The 27,855-nt window shown below is 43.1% G+C and overlaps 1 protein-coding gene across 1 annotated transcript in view; it reads left to right on the top strand.

The window, feature by feature from the left end:
- The window catches only part of DTNBP1 (dystrobrevin binding protein 1), a 321,745-nt gene that overhangs the window by 275,468 nt on the left and 18,422 nt on the right, over positions 1–27,855 (top strand). The window contains exons 8-9 of the mRNA XM_073631098.1: positions 21,683–21,838; positions 23,010–23,153. Coding sequence (XP_073487199.1) covers positions 21,683–21,838; positions 23,010–23,153 — 300 coding nt within the window. The remainder of the gene's footprint in view (positions 1–21,682; positions 21,839–23,009; positions 23,154–27,855) is intronic.

Raw genomic sequence — 27,855 nt, 5'->3', positions numbered from 1 at the left:
GATACTATAGTGTAAAGGTGTTCTTCTATTGTACCCTGTACCAAAAGGATTCTCCCTTCAGGATGAATGTACTCTATATTCTTTTCAAATTTACACGATTTTGAAAAAATGATAGCTACCCCTTTAGTTTTATTTTCAGCGCTAGATAGGTGAAATTGGGGAAAGTGTGGGTGTATAAATTTGGGACTATACCATACAGGAAAATGCGTCTCTTGGAGTAGGAGGATATCTATGTTAAGGGATTTATGGTAATCCATAATTTTTCTTCTTTTAACTGGGGAATTAAGGCCTTGAACATTGTGAGTAGCTATTTTAAGGAGGGTCTGTGTGTTGTCAGCCATGGAAGTCAATAAAAATGTACACGTGAATTAAGTCCTCACTCACCCTAGGAAGTCTGCTGACCAAAAGCGTGATAATGACCTCATTCACTGGATAAAATTGGAGGATTATATGCGTTGTTAATCTGAGAATGTGGTTTTCTGTAACATAAAGACAGGTTAGACACGTATCAATAAAAAGGGGAAGAGAATAGGAAGAGAAAAGAAGAAAAAGGAAAAAAGAGAAAGTAAAGTCTCCTATCATACAGAATCAGGGTTCAGGAGAGGAGAGACCCCCCGAAGCCTGGAAAAAAAAACAGAGGTCTGACCCAAAGGGTACAGACAACCTAGTCCACAGAGACCTACTGGTTTCTAAGGAATAGGTGGAAGCGCATGTGGACCAGCCCCACACAGGGCTCCCGCAGCAGGAAAAAATTATTAATAAAAATAGCACTACAAGATTGACATATACAATTATGCATTGTCACAGTCCTCTAAAAATTACGTTTTTTCATGAAGACCTAGACATCAATGACTGATATATGCTGTTAAAGCCTATAAGCGTATAGATGGAACCTATAGGCTAAAAGGAAAAGAAGTCTGTAGCGTTGTAAAGAACTATAAAACAGGCAAGGAGACTAGAATAGCAAATGAGGGTAAAAGCCCCTAAGAAGTGTCACAGAAAGGTCTGTGAGCAGTCTCTAAATCCATTTAAGAGACAAGTAACAAAAATGGTGTAGGAGTCATTATTCAGGAGGGTCCATCGTCCTTGCTTTTCTTCGCCCTTCCCTTGTTCCAAAGTGGGCCTTGTGAGCTCGTCGGGTTGGGTCTTTTGATCGGGCTGGGACAGACAGTGGCGGTATCCATTTTCGTTTCTTGCGATATGAGTTTGAGTTGTAATAGCAATCTCTCCCCTTCCTGGAAGCTGGAAAAGGAGTAGGATCTCCCTTTGTCAGTAAACTTGACTGCTAGTGGGAAGGCCCATCTGTATTTTATTTCTTTCTGAGTGAGGATCAGTAAAATTGGCTTCAGTGCCCCCCTCCTTTGAAGCGTGGAGGGGGATAGATCTGCGAAAAGCTGAATCGGGTGGCCATGGCAGAATATTTGCGGGGCAGATCTGGCTTGTTTCATGACCTCTTCTTTTACGGCATAAAAATGGGGCTTGGCGATAATATCTCTGGGTTTTCCATCCTTTCTAGGAGGTCCTAGGGCTCTCTGGGCTCTATCCATTTCTAGACAGTGCTGGGGGATATTAGGAAGTATGGTTCTGATCATTTCCTGGACTGCTGATGGTATGTCCGAAACAGATTCAGGTAGCCCTCTGATCCTAATATTATACCTGCGAGATCTGTTTTCCAGTTCATCGATTCTGGAAATGGCGAAATTGAATTGTTCCTGGACAGTGTATAACTGTTTCGCATTTTGGTTCGATGCAGTCACTGTTTCCTCCAATTTGTGTTCTATAGCGTCAATTCTGAAAGTCGGCTTTCAGGTCTCCGGTAATTTTAGCCGCTGTGTTTGCTAGTCCTCTATCAAGGACTTCTGAAAACCTTTGAAATAGGTCCTTCAAAATAAATGCCTGCTCTCCTGAAAGAGCCTCTGAGGGGACTGAGGTATTTTGAGAGGAAAAATTTAGTCCAGAGGAGACTATGGAAAAGTCAGGTATTGAGTGGCTAGTAAGGGGTTCAGAGTATGTCAGTTGAGGTATGAATACCTGAGGAGTGCCTGTCTGAAGCCCTGAGGTAGATTTCAGTGTCTCAGGGGTGAAAACTGGCGTTTTTTCTGTGAGGCAGAATGTGCTGGGTTCTGTATTCTGTATATCGGCGGTCATTTTGGATTTTTCCCCTCACAGTCCACGGATTCAAATTATGGTCTGGAGTCCCTCCTAAATAAAGTATGAATATAGGAGGGTGTTTCCCTTTAAGTAGGTAGTCTGCCTGTAAAAATTTCAGTCTGTGTGACTGTCGGTTTGTCTGCTACGGGCGCCGCTATATCACGCTGGAATGGAGCTCTTGGCTCAGGCAGCCATCCACGGAGCTCCGCGCATGCGCTCCCCTGGACCTTTATTTTTTATTTACGACTTTTGGTCTGTTGCGTTACGTTGGGCAGCCATTTAAAATAAAGAGATTACTAATCAATCTACTTGGGCCAACGTCATTTGTTTTGACACTTTTGCAGTAGCCGATTAAGGCCCCTTTCACACGGGACGGATCCGTGTTGATCCGCCCAGTGTTTATCCGCTGCTCAGCGGGGATCGCTCCGTTTTCCCCAGCTGAGCCGGCAGATGACAGGGCGGGACCCGCACACTGTGCAGGGACCGCCCTGTCAGATCTCCGCTCTCCCCTATGGGGGATCGGAGGAACACGGACCGTCTGTCCGTGTTCCTCCGATCCGCTCTGCAGACGGATAGAAAAATAGGATTTTCTTCCGTCCGCAGAATCGGACGAGAGCGGAGCCGGACAACATCGGGTGTTAGCGGATGTACATGTACACTGAAATGCAGATTCTATTGTTACTAGTGGAAGGTACTCAATTACTGCCCAAAACTGTTGAAGTTTACTAGGAAAGAATCGGTAATTAATGAAAGGCAGACAGGCTGTAGAAGAGAATGAAGCCTAAGCACCTGCTAAATGCTGTCATCACTTTTTAGTGCAAACACATGGCTGAGTATGGGATCATAGGAGGATGATTCTAGCAGATGACTGCTTTACTTTGTACCTAGCCGGGATCTAGTATTGATCAGTAGTAGATGTAAAAGCACTGTGTTTAAGGTATGTGCTAAATTATTCAACTTTTCATGGGTCAAAGTAAGACTAGATTGTATTTTAGCCCATATTTATTGATTTCACTAGTTATAAAATTAGAGCGGTGCTCAACTACCTCACCCCCCATGTTTTTAGCACTACTTACCTGTAGTATACCAGGGGGTTTCAGGTCCAGGTAAATGTCATTCTGGCCTAGGTTGGAATGGCAGCGGGGGTGGGGGGCTATAAAGTAAAAAAAATTCCCACAATTCTGCTTGGGGAGGAGTAGTGGAGCTAACTCCCTACTGGGAGTTAAAGAGGAACTGCAGTCTGCTCACATAATTTGTAATAAAAACACCTTTGCCATTCTGAAGCTTCCCTCCAACCACTTTGCATATTATTTTATCTATACTGTGATTCTGTACTTGCTAAATATGCCAAGTCTGACTGCAGCCATTTTAACTGTGGGCAGCTGAAGCTGCTGCCTGTTCACTTCCTGGATTTACACAGACACACAGAGGTACACCTCCAGCTCTGCATTTCTCATTGGCCCTCTTATGACGCATCCCCCCTCCCTTCCAATCTCTCTCGAAAATGAGAGAGAGAGAGAGATGTGCATGATGTCATAAGCCTAGGCTAATGACCAGACAAGAAACCGGAAGTGGGCTGTATAAGGTATTTACTGGCAGAAAAAAAAATGTTTTATTATCTAAAGTTAAAACAAGGGCAGAAGATTTAATAGATGGAAAGTTGAAAAAATGACTGAAGGTCCGCTTTAAATTCTGGTTTAATATGTATAGATTCAGCTTTATTTATTTACTATATGGGTATTTTAATTTCTTTGGTGCACACTGCCCACTGACATCTAGGATGCGGTACTTAACCACTTGCCGACCAGGCCATAGCTGAAAGACAGCTACAGCGCGGTCGGCTTATTCTGGGTGGGCGTCCATGGACATCCTCCCAGAATGTTACTCTCACACGACTCCTGGGGCGCGCTTCCGCAAACATCCGTGACCACCGGGTCTGGAAGACCCGGCGGATCACGGTAAATGGCCGCTTGTAGCGGCCGTTTACCACGTGATCGCTCCGTCAAATGACGGAGCGATCACTTGAAAAACAAACCGGCATCGTGTCATGACGCCGGTTTCTCCCTCCCCTCTCTTTACCGATCTGTACAGTGAGAGGGATCTTTTTAACAGTGCTGTGGGCTGGATCTGTAGTGCCCACAGTGCTGCTCTGTGCCCATACTGTGCAATACTCTGCAATAATGCAATACTCTGCCAAAACTCTGTAATACCCTGCAATACTCTGCCAATACTCTGCAATAAATTTTAACAGAAACAAAGATTTTTTTTTTTTTTTTTACCGAATTTTCAGTCTTTTTTGATGTATAGCGCAAAAAAATAAAAAACCCAGCGATGATTAAATACCACCAAAAGAAAGCTCTATTTGTGTGAAAAAAGGACAGAAACTTCATATGGGTACAGTGTTGCATGACTGAGTAATTGTCATTCAAAAGGTGAGAGCACCGAAAGCTGAAAATTGGTCTGGTTAGGAAGGGGGTTTTAGTGTCCAGTTGTCAAGTGGTTAAACACTCCTGTTTTCATGGAAAATTTGCATTCGTGTGTCTAATAGGAATTATAATGTAGCATTACTCACGAAGGAAAGTACTTCTGCTCCAGAAGGTGAATTACCATGCCAGTCACCAGTACAGTTATTCTGTGTTATCACAGGAGAACATATATGTATTATAATAAGGACCTCCAGTAGGCTTCATTCATCTGGAGTGGTGCTTTCAGAGATCAGTAATTTGGTGAATAGAAATTCTGTATAATGACAATGGCTTTCTTTCCAATTAGTGACTCCGCATAGAGCTGCATACAACTCAACCTTTTTTATTTCAAAGGAAAGAGGTGGGAAAATTATAGTGAGGGAGATTCACCAAGCATTTTATTAAAAGGAGCAGGCACACAATTCTAGGCCTCATCTTAGGAATTCTAGTAGTTTTTCTGTGTCTGCAATCCCATTCTTTTTTTTTGCAGTAGTGTTGTAAAAATCAGAGACCTAAAGTATTTCTCTTAAGACACTCATAATAAGGAGTCGTCAGGCCATTCTTTATATTAACATGTTGGGGGAGGGGTTAAAATTTAAATTGATAATAAATCTGTTTTAGGCCTCATGCACACTGGACGTTTTTTGACGTTTTTACAGCAGCTGTTTTTGGCTGTAAACATTTTTTCTACAGTCATTAAACTGTCCATCATGTTATCCTATGTGTTCATGCACACATAGGCTGTTATCAGCAGTTTTGGGCAGTGGCATTTTTGAGCAGTAAAAAAAACCCAAAACTATAAACGCTCAAAAACGTCGCTCACCAGCGTTTAACGTTTTTTGATCCATTGAAAAAAAGTGTAAAGAAAATGTTTTTTTCCTTAACCACTTCCCGCCCGGCCTATAGCAAAATGACGACCGGTCGGAGGTCCAGTTATCCTGACTGGGCGTCATATGACATCCAGCAGAATGACTGCTGGCACGTGCCCGTGGGGGCTCACAGAGCGGTCGATCGGTGGTGCGACGTGTCAGTCTGATGGGGGCTCTTTACCATGTGATCGGTTGTGTCCAGTCACGGCTGATCAGTGTAAACAGTAAGAGCCGTTTATCATCTTTTCCTTACTTGCGTCTGACAGACACGAGTAGAGGAGAGCCGATTGTTTATCAGTGAAGCCCCCCCTGTGGATGCCCACATTGGACCACCAGGGCGCCCACCACACATTGATGAGCAGGTATGCCCCCCATGGCCACCAGGGATGCCACACAGTGCCCTAAAAGATGCCAATCAGTGCACACAAATGGTGCCAGACAGTGCCCACTATGAATGCCTGCCAGATGTGTCCTCATCAGTAATGTCCATCAGTGCCACCTACCAGTGCCCACCTATCAGTCCCCATCCATGCCACCTATCAGTGCCACCCATAAGTACCCATCAGTGCAGCCTTTCAGTGCCGCCTGAGTGCCCATCAGTGCCGCCTATCAATGCCCATCAGTGCTGCATACCAGTGCCACCTAATCAGTGCCCGTCAGTGCAACCTCATCAGTGAAGGAGAAAACTTACTTATTTACACAATTTTATAACAGAAACAAAGAAAAATTTTATTTTTTCTTCTAAATTTTCGGTCTTTTTTTATTTGTTGTGAAAAAAATAAAAACCCCAGCAGTGATCAAATACCACCCAAAGAAAGCTCTATTTGTGGGAACAAAATGATAAAAAAAATTGTTTGGGTACAGTGTAGCCCGACCGCACAATTGTCATTCAAAGTGCGACAGCAATGAAAGCTAAAAATTGGCCTGGGCAGGAAGAGGCGAAAGTGCCTGGTATTAAAGTGGTTAAAAAAATGCTAAAACGCTAACGCGGAAAAACGCTAAAAACCGCTATTGCAAAAACATTGAAAAAAGTTGAAAAACTCACTGCAAAGCTATTGCTTTTTTTATAACATTATTTTAACATCCAGTGTACATGAGGCCTTATAGTCTAAGCTGCGGCCCTCCAGTTGTTCAGGAACTACAATTCCCATCATGCCTAGTCGTGTCTGTGAATGTCAGAGTTTTACAATGCCTCATGGGACGTGTAGTTCCACAACAGCTGGAGGGCCGTAGTTTGGAGATCCCTGGTCTAAGGCCTCATGCACACTGCAGCTCAAAAACTACTGTTTTAAAGGCATTTGACATTTTTTTTCTTCTTCTTCTAAACACCTGCCCATGCTAGCATTAGTGTCCATACACATGAAGCTGTGTAGTTGCTACTAGTAACAGACAATCCACCAATTCACCCCGCTGCCAAACTCCATACATCACTTGCCGAGACAATGAACAGTCTTTTGCTGGTTTTGTTTTTGTTTAATTGGGGGGTACAACTTGGTTGGGAAAAGGGTATATGGGATGCCCATAGGATGTTTCAATTGCCATCCTATTTTAGAGATTATACACACTAGCACATATTTACAGCCAGAAGATATGATGTGCATCTGTAACTGTTATGTTTCTCCTCCTGCATCTCCATGCAGACTGTTGCTCCTTCTCTGCTCAACTCCCGCAGATTATTTGCTTCCAAGAATTCCCCATTCAATAACGTGTCGAGAATGAGGACATCATCCTGACTGTGTAGAAATGATGTTACCAGAAACCTCTTTCCTCCTACACAAACTTATCCTGAACTGAAGTAATGTCACATCTTCTATTGAGCAAAAAGGACCCACTCTGACTAAGTCTTTAAGCAGGCTCTGGTTGCTTCTCTGCTACTAAGCCTGAGGCCTGCAGCACCTCTCCCCGGAGGCTCAGTAGTTTAGAAGCATTTCTTTGAATGGTGGACTACTGTTCCCAACCAGCCCAGCTTGCAAATCCTGTGCCCTCAGGCCACATCAATTTGACAGAGATCCCCACAGTCTCTTCCTCTGATCCAGGACTCCCCATCATTCACCATGTAAATGAAGAAGAAGACTTTGCTAATGACTGTGTAGAAACAAAGTTCCCTCACAGACTTCCTGACACATCCAGCCCTCCACTGTGGTAACACTCACCGACCTTTCACTGCCCTGAGTCCTTGATGGAGACCTTGACTGGACCATACGTTCCAACAGCTTCACCTGCCTCTTTGCTCCAGGAGTTCTTTTATCAACGACTGTGTGATAATAAAGACATTGCCAATGACCGTGTAGAGGCAAAGTTCATGCACAGCTCTCCCCGGGCCTCCTCCTGCGATCGGCACACCCACCCCCCAGATGGGGGTGCCCTCCTGCTGCTGCCTAGTATTCCATCCTCCACTTCACTTCACTCAGCCGACATCTTCCCTAGTGGCATGGTACCTCAGCTTATATAGGAGGCCCGCCACTGCCAATACCAATTGGGGATTGGTCAAGGCTCCCACATGAGCTGCCTGCCACTCCAGTACCAGGCCCTGCCCCTCTTCCAGAACATTCTCCCTGGAAGCAGGGGAGGTGCCTCAGAACTAGAGCACAAGTGGTCTAGCTTGCAGCATAGGCCTGCCTAAATTTGCCTGTGCTTGACAGTACCTAGTAAAAAACCCTATTACTAGTACCTACCTATTTGTAGAGAGTGCTACACACACATAGGTGTTTACATGCATTTAGAGGCAGTGGTGTTTGGAGACAGAAAAAAAACCCACTGCTAGTGCGTTCAGAAGCAGCAGCATATTGGCAGAAAAAACACCTGACGTGTGTAATCGCATCTAAACACGCTTAAGCATTAGGTCTGTCAAATGCTTTAACATTCATTCATTTTGATAGACAGAATGATTTAATATTCGGGCCTGTGAAATAAATGAATACCCAAGCGCCTGTCACACATCTTAATGCATCTAAACGTGTTTGTAAAATCACAACTTTAGGCACGTTTTTGATGATGCTTTTTCTCCTGGAAGTTAGAAGAGCTGGGGAAGTGCCCAGTGTGCACGGAGCCTTGTTGTTCCTGCCTTGCTGTGCAACAGAACTGATAATGTCCCCCAGTATTGGTTATAAACAGTACATTGAATTATATATACATGTTATTTCTCTTATTTCTGGAAGAAAGCTTCTTGAGAAATTTTATATTTGTACAGATATATCTCTCTCATCAAAATAAATTTCATTCTGATAACACATCCACCTTTTGCTAGTACAATATCTAGCATAACAGTCTAATATTTTTAACACATTAACAAGTGCAATGACAGGAAAAGATGATTGTTAAGCCCTGATGAGAAGTCAAGTGCTGAGGTTTTTAAAGGCCATCTCCACCCAAAAGCCCAATGTGGATATAGGATATACACTATATTACCAAAAGTATTGGGACACCTGCCTTTACACGTACATGAACTTTAATGACATCCCAGTTTTAGTCCATAGGGTTCAATATTGAGTTGGCCCACCCTTCACAGCTGTAACAACTCTTCTGGGAAGGCTATCCACAAGGTTTAGGAGTGTGTCTGGGAATTTTTTTTTTTCTTCTTTTTGCCACTTCAGCAAACTCTTTGAGAGACTTAATTAAAAATTCAACTTTTGCAGTTCATCTATGTCCCTTCTCGTTTTCACCTCATAGTAGCTTTTATCAATCCTTTTACAAAATGTTTTTTAAGACTGTAAAAAGGATACAAGACTTACAAACCCCGCTGTTACACAAACATTTAGCTTAACTTCCCCATCCTCCCCCCCCCCCCCCCCCCCCAACCTCTGTGTATTGCACCTTTCCCCATTGAGGATCTATATTCTAAGTTCTTCTGCATAGCTCCATGTTTTTTTTATTCATTCCAACGCTCGCACTTATCGTTTACCTCCTCCCTATATTCGTCCCTACGATAACTCATATGTTCCATATTATATGTTTCTTCAACTGCATTAATCCACGCCCACATTAAAGGGCTATCTGCCGCTTGCCATTTCCTGGGAATAAGTCTTTTTGCCGCGTTTAACAGGTGTGGCACTAAGGATTCTTTGTATTGTTTTACTTCACCATCTATTCCGTGTAGTAGTACTGTCCACGGATCTTCTGCTACTTCTATTTTAGTGATTTCTTTTATAAAAAATAAGATCTTTTTCCAGTAACTTTTGATTATAGGACAGTCCCACCAAAGGTGGGCCATTGTACCAACCTCCTTGCAGTCCCGCCAACATTCCGCCTATTTGCCCCTTTGATATTTACTGATTTTATCGGGGGTGGCATACCAGCCAGTTAAACATTTGTAATTCATCTCGGCTGTATTAATATCGGCTGCCGAACTGTGGTTTAATTCCAAAATTTTCCCTATAGTGTTTTTATTTTTCTGTGACCCCAATTCCCTTTCCCATTTTTTGATAAATGGAGGGACCTCCACCTCATCCACCGTCAGCAACAATTTTATATATCTTAGATATGATATTTTTTGTGTTATCTGCGAAGCACAACCTTTCCAATACAGTCAAATCCTCTCCTGGTCTTATTGGCTGAGGTAGATTTCTGACAAAGTGTCCCAACTGGAGGTACCTCCACTCACCAATCACCCATGCTTCTTTATTCTGTTTTAGTTCTTGAAGTGATACTATTTTCCCTTTTTTTAATTATATCTCTTAATTGTGCCCTATCATTTTTAATCCAATTTCCCCCAATACTCTTTTTTTCCCGGTGCAAAATAATCGTTTTCTTCGTTTGCTATTAGAGGTGAGTCATATGTCCTATTAAACTGTTTATATGTCATATCCCAAATTCTTAATACAACCCGTGTCAGTATGTGTGTATTTTCATCTAACATTCTATAGTGAGGGGGGTTCCATATTATAATTCCCAATTGTGCTTATTGCTTGTGCTGGTTTATTTAATAGTCTCTTACTTTCAGTTTTAATTTCGTCTAGTAGGGGGATATAGTTTTATTTTATAAATCTTCTCCATTGAATTAGCTAATTTTACTCCCAAGTACTTTTTCTTTCTTCCAAGCGAATTCAAATTCCTTTTTCAACTTCCTCTCTTCCAATTTGCTTACATTTATGTTTAAGATTTCAGATTTCGCTAAGTTTATTTTAAAGTTTGATATTTCGCCATATTGTTTTAAGGTTTTTAATAAGTTGGGCATTGTAATCCTGGGATTGGTTATGTAGAATAACACGTCATCCGCAAACGCTGCAAGCTTATGTTCCTCTGCCCCTACTTTGAATCCACTAATATCCAGGTTATTTCGGATTGTTGCGAGTAATGGTTCTAAAGACAAAACAAAGAGCAAGGGGGACAGCGGCCAACCTTGTCTCGTCCCATTTTTCATTTTGAAGCAGGTAGAAGGGGATCCCTTGACCTTTATAGATGCCATAGGGTGGCGATAGTGTTTTAATCCACCAAATCATTCTCGGGCCCATTCCCATGATGTCTGATGTCTGTATCATGAGCCCCCAGTCTACCCTGTCAAATGCTTTTTCGGCATCTTTCGACAGAAGTAGACCTGGGGGCCCCTTTTCTTTTATCTTCTGGAAGTAGGGTTCTCACCCCATTATCCCTCTTCTCCCTTCTTGGAGTGAATCCTACCTGATCCCGGTGTATCAGTGTGTTCATCAGCCCTTTCATCCGTCTTGCCAATACTTTAGCATACAATTTAGTATCTGCATTTAGCAGCGATATTGGCCTATAACTAGAACACAACGTTCCGTCCTTCCCCTCCTTCGGGATAACTGTGATTGTAGCGGATAAGGCCTCTCTACTCAGCTCAAAGTCCGCTCCCCAACTGTTCATATATTGGCATAACTTTGGCGTAAATAGATCTTTAAATTTTTTATAGTAATATGTTGTAAACCCGCCAGGGCTTTTCCCCCGAGTTGAGTCCGCTAAAGCTCTGTTTATCTCTTCCTCAGTTATAGTGTTCTCTAATGTCTCTTTAGTACTTTCTGAGATCTTTGGCATTGTTTAAAAACTCGATTATCTTTCTTCTTTTTTCCCCTATCTGACCCCCCATCTAGTCAACAGAATATAATTCCTTATAGTAGTTTTTAAATGTTTCCCCTATTTCTTTTCTTGTATAGACCACTTCTCCTCTCTTAGTTTGAATTTTTTAAATATAATTTGTAGATTTTTTTTTTTCGAAGCATTCTGGCTAAATGTTTACTGGTTTTATTCCCCCACTGATATCTTTCTTTAGCTATTCTGTAAAATGTTTTTTTTTTTTTTTCTTGTTCTGTAGGATCTTTTAGTTTGTCGCATTTAATTACTAATTTTTGGTACATCGCACAGTTTTGACCTTTATATTTTTTATGTTCTCGTTCTACTTTGAAAATTTCTTCAATAAGGTTTTTCATTTTCTCTATTCTCTTTTTTTTTTTCCTTGCTCCCACTTCTATCAGGATCCCCCTAATATAAGCCTTGTGGGCCTCCCATAAGGAAGACCCCGAGATCTCATCTATTTTTTATTTGTTGAGAAATAATGTTCTAATTCCTTTTCTACGGTCTTTGAGCCTACCTCTTCATGGAGGAGTTCTTCATTTAGTCTCCAGGCGAAGGGCTGTCTTTGGTTCTTGGAAACTTGCATCTTCATTCTTACTGGGGCATGATCCGATAATATAGTTATTTCTATTCTGGATTCGACTATCCTGTCTAAGAATCTATAATCTACCAATATATAGTCTAGCCTGGAGTACGTCCCGTGTACAGGGGAGTAAAATGTAAAATCTTGAGTTTTGGAGTTCATAATCCTCCAAATATCCACCAGTTGACAGGCATGTAATTTCTGTCTTATCTTTTTTAGTTGTACGTTATTTGTCCCCTGTGCCCAGAACGTACTATCCACACCTGGTTCCATGCAAAAATTCAAGTCTCCGATCAAAATCAGACCCCTGCTCCTAAAGTCCATTAGCTTCTCCAAAATAACAATCACATTTTTTGTTGGATTCTTATTAGGGGCATAGATGTTTGCCATTGTGCATTCCATTTCCCCTAATATACCTTTCAAGAAGAGGAATCTTCCCTCTGGGTCGAGTAACCTGTCCTCTAATTTGAACTGGACTATCTTCGCAAACCTTATTGCAACCCCCCTTGCTCTCTTCGTAATTGTATCCCCATAGTACCAAGTTGGGAAGTTATTAGACCATAGTTTAATATTTGATTCATGGGATAGTCGGGTCTCTTGCAGGGAAACCACTTCGGCGTCATACCACTTAAGTTCTTTTGGTATCTTGTGTCTTTTGGTGGGTGTGTTTAATCCCCTTACATTATATGTCATAAAGTTTAATTCTGTCATCTTTCTCCTGGTTGCCTATGCATGACTCGCTCCTCTGATCTATAACGGGTTTTTTCCACTCTTTTATACATTTTGCACAGAGTATCCCCCCTCTCCCTCCCTCCTCCACCCTTCCACCCCCTTCCCCCCACGGCCCCAAGCCAGCCCCCGGATCGTTGAGGGCCCTGGATTCCATGGTCCTCCCCGGATCTCTTTGTCTTAAGGTGAGACTCCGAGTGTGCCTCTCTACCCCTCTCCACTTGATGGAAAATGTGGGTGGGGTAGGCCGGTTGCCAACCGAGCACCCACCTCGGCCAACCCTGAAATTTGAATCTTATTATATCTCGTGGCCGAATTGGATCCGTGTTCTGCAGTCTTCCGACTCGGTGCACCCTCTCTATTTTAGGAAATTTTTCTGCTCCTTTATCTAAAAGGGGGTCTAAAAATGTAGTTATGATACTCCTCAGGTCTTCACCCTTTTTTTTTCTGGAACAGAACAAATTCTGACATTTTGCCTTCTGCTTCTATTCTCTTGATCTTCCATTCTGTAGAGGATTTTCTTCTGATTTTGTTGTGTTATTTTTATTTGCTCTTTAAGATTGCATAGCTCCTGTGCTTGTTTATCCGTTTTCTTCTCTGTCATCTCTACTGTTTCCAGCAGATTACCCAAGTCCACTCTCACCATATTTATGTCTGATTTTATTGAATTTTCCAATCTCTGAAACATTTCCATCATTTCTTTTGTAGGAATTTGGGCGTTGACTCTTCTTTCCTCCGTTCTGCTCATTTCCAACTCACTTTCGGTTGTTATGTCGTCCTTGGAATGGTCTAACCTTTCTCCTATTTTTCTTTCTGCTCCCCTATACCTCTCCATTTTAGCCACTCCTTGTCCCTCCTGGTCTACACTCCTGGGACTGGCCCCCTGAGACATAAACTGTTTGATCGTACTACCTATAACCTTATCTTTCGGGGATTTAGAGGCTACCCCCTTTGCTGGTTTGGTTGCAGCTTTTCTCATATTGCCTCTCTTTTTTGTCCCTCCTGTCTGCTTCCCCAGTCTCAGTTCTCTCTATTTCTTCCCACCCACTCCGTTTGGGGAGCGGGTAGAGAAACAAAAATGGACAGGCACTGGGCCATGGGGGGGGGGTGTTCTTTCACCAAGTGCGATATGAAGCAAATATGGGATTATTATCTGCTCTGAAATCTTGTAACCACTTAAGATTGATCCTTCAGTCTCCAGCTCCAGACCAACCTTGCATACCGTCCTGTGTTATTACTTTTAGTTGTATCAGCGTAATGTGGTAAGACCAGAAAATTCCACAAGTATGTTAACCTCGTATGAACCAATCCATATTATGTATGTGCTCAGCTGTTTCTTTAACTGGTGCTGCACTCTTCCAAATAGGTGTCACTTCCTACAGCTGCTCTCTGCACACAAGTAGTGTTTCCTCTCCTTCCCCTTATCTTGGTTCAAATGTACTCTACTTTGGATATTAATTTCTTTAAGACCTTAATGAAAACCAACAAGAGCAAATTCACAGAACTAATCTACTGTGGTATACCTAAGTCAGTTTTTTTTATCTCCAAGTGTATCAGTTGGGAAGAAATACTTTTTTACACATTCTCATCTTTATTTCAAAGCTAGTTACTATGAATATGTCCACAGGTTCTAATTTTGCATAATAATATAGTCTCCTGTTTAACCCATATCATCCCCTGTAGGGGTACCTCCTTTTTCTGCCCTTCCAAACTGATTGTCAGCAAGTCATGATGTTCCTCGGATCTTCAATACAGGGCTTCCTCCAGGTCCTCACTTCACGGATCAAATCCAAAGTATCCAGCTAGTTCTGAAGTGCTGGGGGCCAGACGCAGAGGGAGGAGAAACAGGGGAGGAAGGGGGGTTGGACCCGCCACTCACGTTCCCCGCACGCAGTCCCGCTCGACTACCACTTCGGTCCTCCTAGCCTCCTCCAGGTAAGCGTCACTGCTGTGGGCGGGCTCCGCATCTGTCGGCAGGGATGTCATGTACGTGGTCGGAGCGATTCCTTCTCCTTCCGAAACCACCACGGATGGCTCAGGGGAGTACCCGCTCTACACTCCGGCAGACACACTCGCGCCCCTCCCTCCATGACGAGTGTTACATCATCACGCCTGCCTCTTCCGCCATCCCTTGACAGTCCGTTGTGTCTGAGAATTTTTGACCATTCTTCTAGAAGCGCATTTGTGAGGTCAGGCACTGATATGGACGAGAAGGCCTGGCTCGCAGTCTCCACTCCATTCAAGTTCCTCCACCCCAAATTCACTCATCCATGTCTCTATGGACCTTTCTTTGTGCACTGGTCCTGACCTCAACCCGATGGAACACCTTTGGGATGAATGAGGGGGGGGACTGCAAGCCAGGCCTTCTCGTCCACATCAGTGCCTTATCTCACAAATGCACTTCTGAAAGAATGGTCAAACATTCCTATAGAGACACTCCTAAACCTTGTGAACAGCCTTCCCAGAAGAGTTGAAGCTGTTATAGCTGCAAAGCGTGAGCCAACTTAATATTGAACCCTACAGACTAAGACTGGGATGCCATTAAAGGTCATGTGCGTGTAAAGGCAGACGTTCCAAAACTTTTGGTAATATAGTGTATTTCAGGTCTACGCTATGCTATGCCAATCGGCCTCTAACTTCAGCTTGTTTAAGCTTCAACAGAAAAAACTGAAGGCTGGTTTCTATGCACAGCTGCCCCAGATTTTGCACTCTCCAGTTTCATTAAATCAACCCTGAGGTTGGGTTCACACTAGTGCGACAAACGCTCATGGGAGCTCATGTCGCATGACGTGTGAAAATCAATGTTTCCCTATGGGAGCCGTCCTAACTGGTCCGACTTTGAAAATTCTCCCTGTACTACTTTGGTCTGACTTTGATCCTACTTCAGCTCATTGACTATCATTGAAGCCGGATCTCCGTCTTGCATGATCCGACTTTGGCATACGACTTGTGCTCAGATAATCTTGAGGGGGAACTCCGCGCCAAATTTAAAAAAAAAAAACAGCATGGGTTCCCCCTTCAAGAGCATGCCAGGCCCTTGGGTATGGTATGAATTTTAAGGGGAACCCCCCTATGCCAAAAAACGGCGTGGGGGTCCCCCCCAAATCCATACTAGACCCTTATCCAAGCACGCAGCCCGGCCAGTCAGGAAAAGGGGTGGGGACGAGCGATCGCCCCCCCTTCCTGAACCGTACCAGGCTGCATGCCCTCAACATGGGGGGGTGGGAGCTTTGGGGCAGGGGGGCGCCCTGAGGCCCCCCAAAGCACCTTGTCCCCATGTTGATGAGGACAAGGGCCTTTTCCCGACAACCCTGGCCGTTGATTGTTGGGGTCTGCGGGCAGAGGGCTTATCGGAATTCGGGAGCCCCCTTTAAAAAGGGGGCCCTCAGATCCCGCCCCCCCACCCTATGTGAATGAGTATGGGGTACATCGTACCCCTACCCATTCACCTAGGAAAAAAAAGTGTCAATAAAAAAACACTAGACAGGTTTTTAAAGTAATTTTATTAGGCAGCCCTGGGGGTCTTCTTCCAACTTTGGGGGTCTCTTACTACTTCTCCGCGTTCTCCGGCCTCTTCTCCGCGCTCTCTGGTTCTTCTCCCACTCTCTTTGGCCTTCTGCTGGGCTAGCGTTGGCCCGGTCTTCACCGTCGTCTTCTTCCCTCTTCTCTTCTTCCCATGTTGACACAGCACTCTTTCCTGCTGTAAGGCCGTGTGAGCGGGCTGCAAAGACTTATATAGGCATGGGGCGTGGTCACCGATTGATGTCATCAGGTGACCCCGCCCCTTATGACGTCACTGTCCCATCATGCATCGGGCGGTGACATAAGGGGCGGGGTCACCGGACGACATCACCCGGTGACCAAGCCCCATGCCTATATAAGTCATTGCGCACCGCGGACACGGCATTACAGCGGGAGAGAGCGTCTTGTCAACATCGGAAGAAGAGAAGAGGGAAGAAGACGACGGTGAAGACTGGGCCGCTAGCGGAGGAGCCCGGGAGAAGAGGCTGGAGAGCGCGGAGAAGGAAAACACCCCCAAAGTCGGAAGAAGACCCCCGGAGCTGCCTAATTACTTTAAAAACCTGTCTAGTGTGTTTTTTATTGACACTTTTTTCCCTAGGTAAATGGGTAGGGGTACAGTGAGTACCCCATACTCATTCACATAGGGTGGGGGGCCGGGATCTGGGGGCCCCCTTATTAAAGAGGGCTCCCGGATTCCCATAAGCCCCCACCCGCAAACCCCGACAACCAACGGCCGGGGTTGTCGGGAAGAGGCCCTTGTCCTCATCAACATGGGGACAAGGTGCTTTGGGGGTGAGGGGCCGCAGGGCGCCCCCCTGCCCCAAAGCACCCACCCCCCCATGTTGAGGGCATGCGGCCTGGTACGGTTCAGGAAGGGGGGGCCCTCGCTCATCCCCACCCCTTTTCCTGACCAGCTGGGCTGCGTGCTCGGATAAGGGTCGGGTATGGATTTTGGGGGGACGTCCACGCCGCTTTTTTGGCGTAGGGGCTGCCCCTTAAAATCCATACCAGACCGAAGGGCCTGGTATGCTCTTGGAGGGGGAACCCTTGCCGGTTTTTTATTTAAAATTTGGCGTGGAGTTCTCCCTCAAGATTCATACTAAACACAGTGCCTGGTATTGGCTGGGATCCAAGTCGGATCCCCGTTCATTGAAAGTCGGATGTATGTCGGCTTCAAGTGGCAAGGCAAAGTTAGATCCAAAGTAGGACGGCTGTCGTGTCGCACCAGTGTGAACCCAGCCTGAAAATGCTTCCTGCACTACTTTGGTCTGACTTTGGTCCTACTTCAGCCCATTGAATATCATTGAATTAAGATCAAAGTAGGATCCTTGTCCTAACCATCCGACTTGTGAAATCTGACATGGAATGGAAGTAGGACCGATGTAGGACAGATGTAGCAGGATGATAGTCGTACAACAGTCATGTAGTAACAGTGTGAACCCAGCCATAAGGATTATATTTCTATGGAGCTCCTGTGGTTGGCAGAATTCTAAATTTTTCGCCAACCACTGCAGCAGACCAAAGGATGAAGTTTTGGCTGGATTCTTCATCATGTAGACACCATTCTAGCCTTTTATTAATTATTTTTGACCTCGCTAAGAGATATTGGGAAAAGCTGATTCAGCACTTTAATGCCCATCCAGTTATCTTTGGGTGGAAATGATCTGAAGATGGTTATTTGGTAACATGGTGTGCAGTAAACAAATTTGCCCAACTAATAAGATTGCACATTTAGGTTCCTGAATTGCTGCTAGACAGTTTTTGCAACTGATAAGTAAGTGCTTGTTCTTGTTTTTACTTAGAAGACATAGTCCTAAAGCTTTGTCACTTATAATAAATGTAAGAGCAATAGAAATATATGGTCTCTGTAGTAAGTATGCAGTTATGCGTTCTTGTGAGGCTTCTTCCTCATTTTTTGGATTGTGCTTTTCTTAATGCCGTTCTTTTTTAGAACATTCCTGGGTAACTGTTGAAGTCATGGGACTATGCTGAGGCTGATGGCAGTGGTGCACACTATTGGTCATGTTCTTATCAGCACTCTTCATTCTTTGTCTGTTGCTGTGTGCTTCCTTTGTGTAAGCAACATAAAGCTACATGACAGCACGGCTGTCAATTGTGTATTCCCAGAGCACTCATTTCCTGGTGTGTGTTCTGCTAGGAGGACTTGTGTGTGTGACAAAGGCTCACATTTTCCTCAACTGTCATAGGAGACACTTCTCTTCCTCCAGATGTTGTCTAATCCCTTCTGTGCTGTTTTGGGACTAAGCAATCGGTGAGAGACTTGTAATTAGGGAATGTAACTTACCAAGCACCGCTGTCTGACCCCGGCCTTGGGGTGAGTAATTTCATCATCCGTTTGTCAAAAATGACTTCTTTACAGTATGAATTGCATGTTATATTCTCCGTCAGATACTGCATGGGATTAGACATTAGGGTAAATTTTTCAAGCTGCTTGAGCTGTAATTGTTTTCTATTCTATCACATTCTTTTTTTAAAAACGGTTCACATTCATAAATAGTGCATGGGTGTACAGTTGTAATTATTTCTCATGAAATAGTTATTTATCACTGAAATTCCTTTGTCTCCATTAATATGTGTTCTCTCCTATTTTCTCTCATTATTTTATCTTCACTTGAGACTCATCTCCAAAATAGCAACCTTATAGAACTACACCCTTACTGCTGCTATAAGCTTGTGGTAGATTAAGTAGCAGTAACTCATGAAATAATGTATTGAGTTGATTTTTATATATCAAATACTGCCAAAATCAATAATCTGATGTACATGCTGTAAATTCAGGTGATTGTTGCAACAGAAGCTTTAGTGAGCTGAATATATTGACACTGTTTATGATGTATAATAAAGTACTGCAGCAGCCTTGTTTGGCATGTGCCTTTAAGAGATTTAAATGCTGTGTGTGTATATGTATGTGTGTGTGTGAAAATAAATATATATATATATATACACACAGTATCTCACAAAAGTGAGTACACCCCTCACATTTTTAAAATATACATTACATCTTTTCATGTGACAACACTGAAGAAATTATACTTTGCTACAATGTAAAGTAGTGAGTGTACAGATTGTATAACAGTGTAAATTTGCTGTCCCCTCAAAATAACTCAACACACAGCCGTTAAAGTCTAAACCACTGGCAACAAAAGTGAGTACATCCCTAAGTGAAAATGTCCAAATTGGGACCAATTAGCCATTTTTCCTTCCCCAGTGTAATGTGACTCATTAGTGTTACAAGGTCTCAGGTGTGAATGGGAAGCAGATGTGTTAAATTTGATGTTATCGCTCTCTCTCTCTCATACTGGTCACTGGAAGTTCAGCATGGCACCTCATGGCAAAGAACTCTGAGCATCTGAAAAAAAAAATATTGTTGCTGTACATAAAGATGGCCTAGGCTATAAAAAGATTGCCAAGACCCTGAAACTGAGCTGCAGCACAGAGGCCATAGAGCAGTTTAACAGGACAGATTCCACTCAGAACAGGCCTCACCATGGTCGACTAAAGAAGCTGGGTGCACGTGCTCAGCGTCATATCCAGAGGTTGTCTTTGGGAAATACACGTATTAGTACTGCCAGCATTGCTGCAGAGGTTGAAGGGGTGGGGGGGGGGGGGGGTCAGTCTGTCAGTGCTCAGACCATACACCGCACACTGCATCAAATTGGTCTGCATGGCTGTCGTCCCAGAAGGAAGCCTCTTCTAAAGATGATGCACAAGAAAGCCGCTAACAGTTTGCTGAAGACAAGCAGACTAAGGACATGGATTTCTGGAACCATGGCCTGTGGTCTGATGAGACCAAGATAAACTTATTTGGTTCAGATGATGTCAAGCGTGTGTGATGGCAACCAGATGAGTACAAAGACAAGACAGTCAAGCATGGTGGTGGGAGTGTCATGGTCTGGGGCTGCATGAGTGCCGCTGACACTGGGGAGCTACAGTTCATTGAGGGAACCATGAATGCCAACATGTACTGTGACATAATGAAGCAGAGCATGATCCCCTCACTTTGGAGACTGGGCCGCAGGGTAGTATTCCATCATAACGACCCCAAACACACCTCCAAGACGACCACTGCCTTGCTAAAGAAGCTAAAGGTGATGGACTGGCCAAGCATGTCTCCAGGCCTAAACCCTACTGAGCATCTGCGGGGCATCCTCAAACAGAAGGTGGAGGAGCACAAGCTCTCTAACATCCACCAGCTCCGTGATGTCGTTATTGAGGAGTGGAAGAGGACTCCAGTGTGCAACCTGTGAAGCTCTGGTGAACTCCATGCCCAAGAGGGTTAAGACAGTGCTGGAAAATAATGGTGGCCACACAAAATATTGACACTTTGGGCCCAATTTGGACATTTTCACTTAGGGGTGTACTCACTTTTGTTGCCAGCGGTTTAGACATTAATGGCTGTGTGTTGAAATATTTTCAGGGGACAGCAAATTTACACTGTTATACAAGCTGTACACTCACTACTTTACATTATAGCAAAGTGTAATTTCTTCAGTGTTGTCACATCAAAAGATATAATACAATATTTACAAGGATGTGAGAGGTGTACTCACTTTTGTGAGACACTGTATATATTTTATATATCATATATATATATATGTGTATATATATATATATATATATATATATATATACACATACACATACACACAGTCTAATTTTACGATGACACCGTTTGGTAGCATTTTATTCAGACTGAAGAAAGTTGGTGTATTTATTACTACACTTTCTGCGTAATGTTAATAAATGAAGCCTGAATTCTATGTGCAGTGCTGGATTATTTTCGTTGTATACTCAGTAGAGGTTGCTTTGACCAAGCGATCTATGATGACTTCACTGCCAGAAGAGATTAGTATAAAATTAAATCCCCCCAGTTACTGCTGGTGCCTTCACATTACATTTAAATTAGAACCTTATATTCAGCTGGCCTAGAACCAGGCAGGCAAAAAGAGAATATGTGACAGGTCACTAAGCAAAGCTGAAAAGCTGTGTTTCTGTTGTTTGATACCCCTTTTGTAGTGATGGTCATTTTGAAGCATTGTTCAATATACACTTCACAATCCAGCAAGTGTTGACCCGATCATATGACTATACTGATTGGTAGTTATAGAGAACTGATAAAGGATTTCCTCCTCCTCCTTTTCTAAAGCATACCATAATCTCTATAGTCTAATATGGACCTAACCATTATGTAATCCATAAGACAGATCCCAATGATAAGCTGTTTTTTTTTTTCCTGTATGATTTCTGTCCTTTGCCAGATGTTGTCTTCATGCTTTCTCAGGCACCATATTCATTCAAAATCATTGTATTTCTCCTAGCTGAGTTGGATGCAGAACATGCACAGCGAGTCCTGGATATGGAATATGCTCAGCAGATGAAGCTAAAGGAACGACAGAAGTTTTTTGAGGAGGCTTTTCAGCAGGACATGGAGCAATACCTGTCTACTGGATACCTACAGATAACAGAGAGACGAGGCAAGTGACTAAATCCTCCTGACTTCTCACAGCTGGGGTGGTTTAGGAAAAGTTGATTCTTGTAGTAGCCTGTTTTAATTTCTCTACAGCAAGTTAGACAATTTTAACTAACACCTAAATGGTTAACTTTAGGCCAAAGTCTTACTTTTATAAGTGTGAACTCCCTCTTCCAAAAGACCCACCACTGCTAACACTAAAAACTATACCAGATACGCTATCAGACCTGCCCATGGCTGGATAGTTTCTACAGGTTCCAGTAATGCATACTCTCCACCAAGTAGTACACTGTGCATAGGCACCAGGCAGTGTCATAGCGTATTATGTTCACATTGCACATGCTACAGAGTATGCCAGAGGCAAGACTTGTAACTAATGTCTAGCCATGGGCAGACCACAGAGTGTGTTTGCATCAAAAGTATAATTGTTACTGCTAGCCCTGATGAGGACAACTTGTTGAGTGGGAGAGATTTTACTCATATACACTTCAAAGTAATAATTGCTTCAAATTAAATAATGATGAACATCTTATTCATATATATGTGAGTTAATGTAGCAAATACAACTGCAGGCTGTGGAACCATTATATACCACAAATATATTTCAGTGTCCCCTTAATTCATATCTTAGTAACAAATGATCTATGATGATCAGTGTAATACACAGCGACACTAATCCCAATGTGATCAGAGTGATTAGTCGTTATCCCTTTCAGCAATGCCATATGAAACTTAGATGTTTCAGACCAAGCATATGAGTATAAATGTATGAACTGTGGTTATCTTCAATGAAAACCGCATGTCAGAATGATCAGTAGACCCAACGGTGAAGGCAGTTGAAATCATGTGAAAATATTGACTTTGTAAACCCTGATCTTTACCACTTATTGGCCAGGGAGGACGCCCAACATGCTAAAGGAACAATATAAAGGCTTGATAGGGGTGGGACCAAGTTGAGTAATGTTTACCGATTTAGTCTATTAATCTGGATCTACTGATGAGTTTGACCTTCAGTTTTTTCTAAAGGCAATCTTTATGTATCATTTTTTGTGTATTGTAATTCAGCACCAGCCAACTCTGTGCACAACGTTTATATATCTGAACCAGGAGCCTTTAATATGTGCACCATATTCTTAATAACCTTAATAAGTTGTCCTTAACTATTTTTGATATAGAACCTATTGGAAGTATGTCCTCCATGGAAGTCAATGTAGACATGCTGGAGCAGATGGATCTAATGGACATGTCTGACCAGGAAGCACTAGATGTCTTCTTAAATTCTGGAGGAGAAGACAGCAGTGTATTGTCTCCGATGTTAGGTAATACTAAACATCTGCTACTTATTTTTATTTTTTATTTATAAATTTCTTTTTATTGTTCTTTTGTTTTAAATCAACATAAAAACCAAACAACAATATATCTAACTCAGCGTTCTGAGCTAGAATAGACCAACATGGCCAAGATGTATACTGTCTAACAACAGTATCTCACTATCTATAGTACATACAAAGAATCCCCCCCCCCCCCCCCTTAACCAACCCCCATTGCTCAGTTCTCTCTCCCTCAACTCACTATGAAACAGTCAGATTGTATTTGCCATGCCCCCTACAGTCCATTACCAGAATTTAGAGCTAGGCCCTGGGCCTACACAAAGGGTTTCACATCATCTTACCCACATATAATGGTTTTATCCAACCGTTAACTCAGAGTTGTACCAAGACTGCCAAACTCTGTTAAATTTCTTTCTGCAACCTCTGGATAGATACATTGCCTTGTAATATGGCATCATAGTATTAACCAGTCTCTTCCAAAAGCACAGATCAGGAGCCCCCGGTCTGCGCCACTGCAACAGAATTGCCTTTCTTGCATAGAACAATAGTATGGTAAGAAGTGTTCCATGAGCTCGTAAAGGGACCACCTCATCAACCAATCCCAAGAGACACACCTTTACCGTCATTGGGATCGGAGTCATCAAAACCTCCGATAAACAGGAGGTGACCCCAGACCAATACTGTTTGATCTGAGGGCAGCTCCAAAATATATGTTCAGCCGCTGCTGGAGCGAAGGAGCATCTCCAACATTCTGCTTGCACCGTTGGGTAGATAGAAGCCAGCCTAGCTGGTGTATAATAAATCCTGTGCAAGAATTTAAAATGAATTAGTTTATCTCTAGCTGCTATTAAATGTTGAAACGGGTGAGTCCACATGTCGTCCCAATCCTCGTCTTGAATATCCGGTACCTCAGCTTCCCAATGCTCTCTACATTTAGTTACTGCTTTCGGTGTTATCTTAAACAATTCTTTATAAGAAACTGAAAGCGTCTTAGGTAGGTCTTCTGTGATTAACAGGTTTTCTGAGGGAAATGATTCTACCGTCAAATTTTTAAATTGCAAGTGAAACGCATGGCGTAGTTGGATATATCTGAAATGGTAAGTGTTAGGTAAGTCATGCCTGGCTTTAAGTTGGTTAAACGTCAGTAATTCCCCTTCCATAGTAATGTCCTTAATAGTTTTGATACCCCTAATTGCCCAACCCATGGGATCATGAAATGAATAGAAATGAGGCAGTTTAGGGTTCATCCATAGGGGGGGGGATGGGGAGAGACCCTGGTAACTAGGACAAGCCATTCCTACCGCTTCCCACCATGCCTTAATCGTGGCCTTCATTGAGTCTGTCAGTGGAAGATCCATTTTGGTTCCTCTATGAATGGCCATCCACAGAGACTCATAGGAGCCTAGATGTGCAGCTTCCAGGACAGTTGTGGAGTCCCCATCATCTGAGGTAAGCCATCCATGTACCGCCACCATTTGTCCAGCTATGTAATATTTTCTCCAGTCCAGAAGGGCCATACCACCCTCACCCCATGGTTCTTGTAGTACTTTCAGACCTATTCTTGGCTGTTTAAGTGCCCAAAGAAAGAAACTGGTGAGACTATCCAACTTTTTAAAAAAGGATTTGGGAACCCAAATGGGAGCGTTTCGCAAAAAATATAATACAACAGGTAGACTTTTCATTTTCAGCAGGTTAATCCGGCCTATAAGAGACAAAGGGAGTCTCTGCCAGGCTAGCACTTTCTGCTTCAAAAATGTCAGAAGCGGTGTCAGATTAAGTGACATATAATCTGCCACGTCCGCTGTAACTTTGACCCCTAAGTATGTGAACTGAGATACCCATTTCAACGGCAAATCCGGGTCTGCCACATCTCTCGCACCTTTGTCAATAGGTAGAATAGACGATTTGGTCCAATTGACTTTTAACCCAAAGTACTGTGAAAATTCATTCATAATGCGTAGTGCAGCCACTAATGATTCCCCTGGGTCTCTTAGGAACAGCAACATATCGTCCGCATAAAGTGCCAGACATTCATTTATGTTGCTCACCCTGATCGCCTTAACTTCCCCCGCCGCCCTCAATGCTATTGCTGTAGGTTCCATCATGAGGGCAAACAAAAAAGGTGACAGGGGACATCCTTGCCTAGTGCCCCTACCAATTTGGAAAAATGGGGATGTGTGAGCTCCCATGCGGACTGCTGTTCTTGGGTTACTATAAAGCATCGAAACCCATCCTCTAAAAATCGGACCAAAACCCATCTTCTCAAGTACAGTTAACATATAGTGCCAGTCGATAGAGTCGAAAGCTTTTTAGATGTCGATGGACACCACGACTCTAGTGGGCGTGTTTAATCTATTTATCTGCAAGTGGGTAAATAGCCTCCTGAGATTGGTGTCCGTCGATTTGCCAGGCATAAACCCCGTTTGGTCAATGTCCACCAATGTAGAAATGATTCCCACTAGTCTCTTTGCTAAAACCTTTATTAGGATTTTCAAATCCATGTTTAATAGAGCAATCGGTCTATATGATGAACATTCTAGGGGATCTTTACCAGGCTTGGGAAGTAGAATCATATATGCATCTAGCATAGACGCAGGTAACTTTTGACTTTGCTTACAGTGAGCTAATAGTGCAGTGAGTCTGGGTGCTAATTGATCAGCATACGTTTTGTAAAAGTCTGCTGGAAACCCGTCTGGGCCAGCGCTTTATTCGGAGGAAACGTAAAGATTGCTGACATCACCTCTTTGTTGGAAATGTCCGCCGCTAATGTCTCTCTGTCTGTGTCTGATAGTCTAGGAAGAGGGAGTCCCCCCAACAAGTCCTCCAAGGCTGAGTGGTCATATTGTTGAATGGGAGCATATAGGGTCGAAAAATAGTCCCAAAATTCAGACAGTATGTCCCTTGGATCACTGACCAATTCCCCGTCTTTATTTTTAACTACTGGGATGGTTGCTAGTTGGTGTGAGTCTGCCACCAGCCTGGCTAGTAGCTTCCCATTTTTATCCCCCTCCATAAACATTAATTCTGTCTTATGCTTTGACTCTGTATGTGCTAGATTATTGAAATGCAGGTTGAGCAATCTCTGAGCCTCTAATAATGCCTGCTACTTATTTTTCATGAAAATCGTATGTACAGTCTATTAAAATTACACATATAGTAAATGGTGACTGATCCTTATCTTCCATGGTATACAGAAGTTTACAGCCAAGGGCTATCTTTAAAATTATTTCCATTTTTATATGCCCTCTCCCCACAGCTCACTGGCAAGGGTTATCCTAACCAGGAAAAGGAACAGGGAACATGGAAAGATTTTCAAAGCATAATTTCTCTTGCAGTGTGTTATGTAATACTGTATATGACTTAATATCCTGATGTATTGCTAAATAGACTGGTACCTGGAAATTTCAAGATGTCTAAAATACGGCTTGGCAGTACTATCTGAAATATAAATGCCCTACTAAAAAATAGCTTTGCTGTAAACTTGCTGTAAAATCCTTTTTCTGTGTTCATTGGAGAACACAGCTCTGCTTTAGATCATTGCCTACTGGGATGTACCACAACAGGCAAGCAAAAATAATGTATACCAATCATCTTAAAAGAGAATACAGGTCAAGAAAACGTATTACCTGCAAAACTTTACACCTAAAACTGATGCTGTCTCACCCACCTTGTAAAACTTGGTGAATGCAAAAAATGACAATCAAGTGGCCACCTTGATTTACTCAGTAGAGGAGCCAGGCCGAAATGTGTTGGGTGAATGGTGCGGCAGCCAATCTGCTACAGGCACTGTTCAGGTATATTTTTGACAGCAAGTTCTCCCGGTTGCCAGAATACAGTAGCTCAACGGGGGGGGGGGGGGGGGATTCGGCAATCCACTTTTTTTGAATAGGGGTATCTGTTAGATTTCTTTTGTTTAGCCCTTAGGCTTGCGCAAAGTTATAGCATCTACAAAATAAGGTATAGATTTAGGGACTTTTATTTTTTAAAATAGTTTTTACTGGTAATGGTGGCCATCTGCGATTTTTAGCGGGACTGCGACATTGCGGCGGACAAATCTGACCCTAAGTGACACTTTTTGGGGACCAGTGACACCAATACAGTGATCAGTGCTAAAAAAAATGCACTGATCAATGTATAAATGACACTGGCAGGGAAGGGGGTTAACACTAGTGGACAATCAAGGGGTTAGCTGTGTTCCCTGGGTGTGTTTTAACTGTGTGGGGGATGGGCTCACTGGAACAACACAGAGATCGCTGTTCCGGATTACTAGGAACAGCCAATCTCAGAGTTGTCCCCTGTCAGAATGGAGATCCGCCTTTTTTACATAGGCAGATCCTCGTTCTGCCTCTCTGTACCACGATCGTGGTTTTCCGGCGGATATTGAGTTCACCGGACCCATGCACGCGCTCCCCGGCATGCAGCGAGCACGTGCGCACAGATACGTCGGTTTGCACAGCTGAGCCGTCTTGCAGCAGTATATCTGCGGAAGGCGGTCGACAAGTGGTTAAACCCCAAACCAAAAATGGACTAGAAGATTTTAATACAATAGCAAACTGAAGCCAAACTCCAGCTCACAATTTAAAATTGGTTACAGCAAACTTTTTTTTTTGTCGTTTTGTGATAAAGGTCACAAACATACATAAATAGAACTATCATTGAATGCACCCCTGCCAGTGTTAAATGGCTTGTC

This window comes from Aquarana catesbeiana, linkage group LG05, assembly GCF_042186555.1.
Source record: "Aquarana catesbeiana isolate 2022-GZ linkage group LG05, ASM4218655v1, whole genome shotgun sequence".
In the NCBI taxonomy this organism is placed as follows: domain Eukaryota; kingdom Metazoa; phylum Chordata; class Amphibia; order Anura; family Ranidae; genus Aquarana; species Aquarana catesbeiana.
Note: the sequence above shows the minus strand (reverse complement) of the source record. Positions and strands in the feature narration are given on the sequence as shown.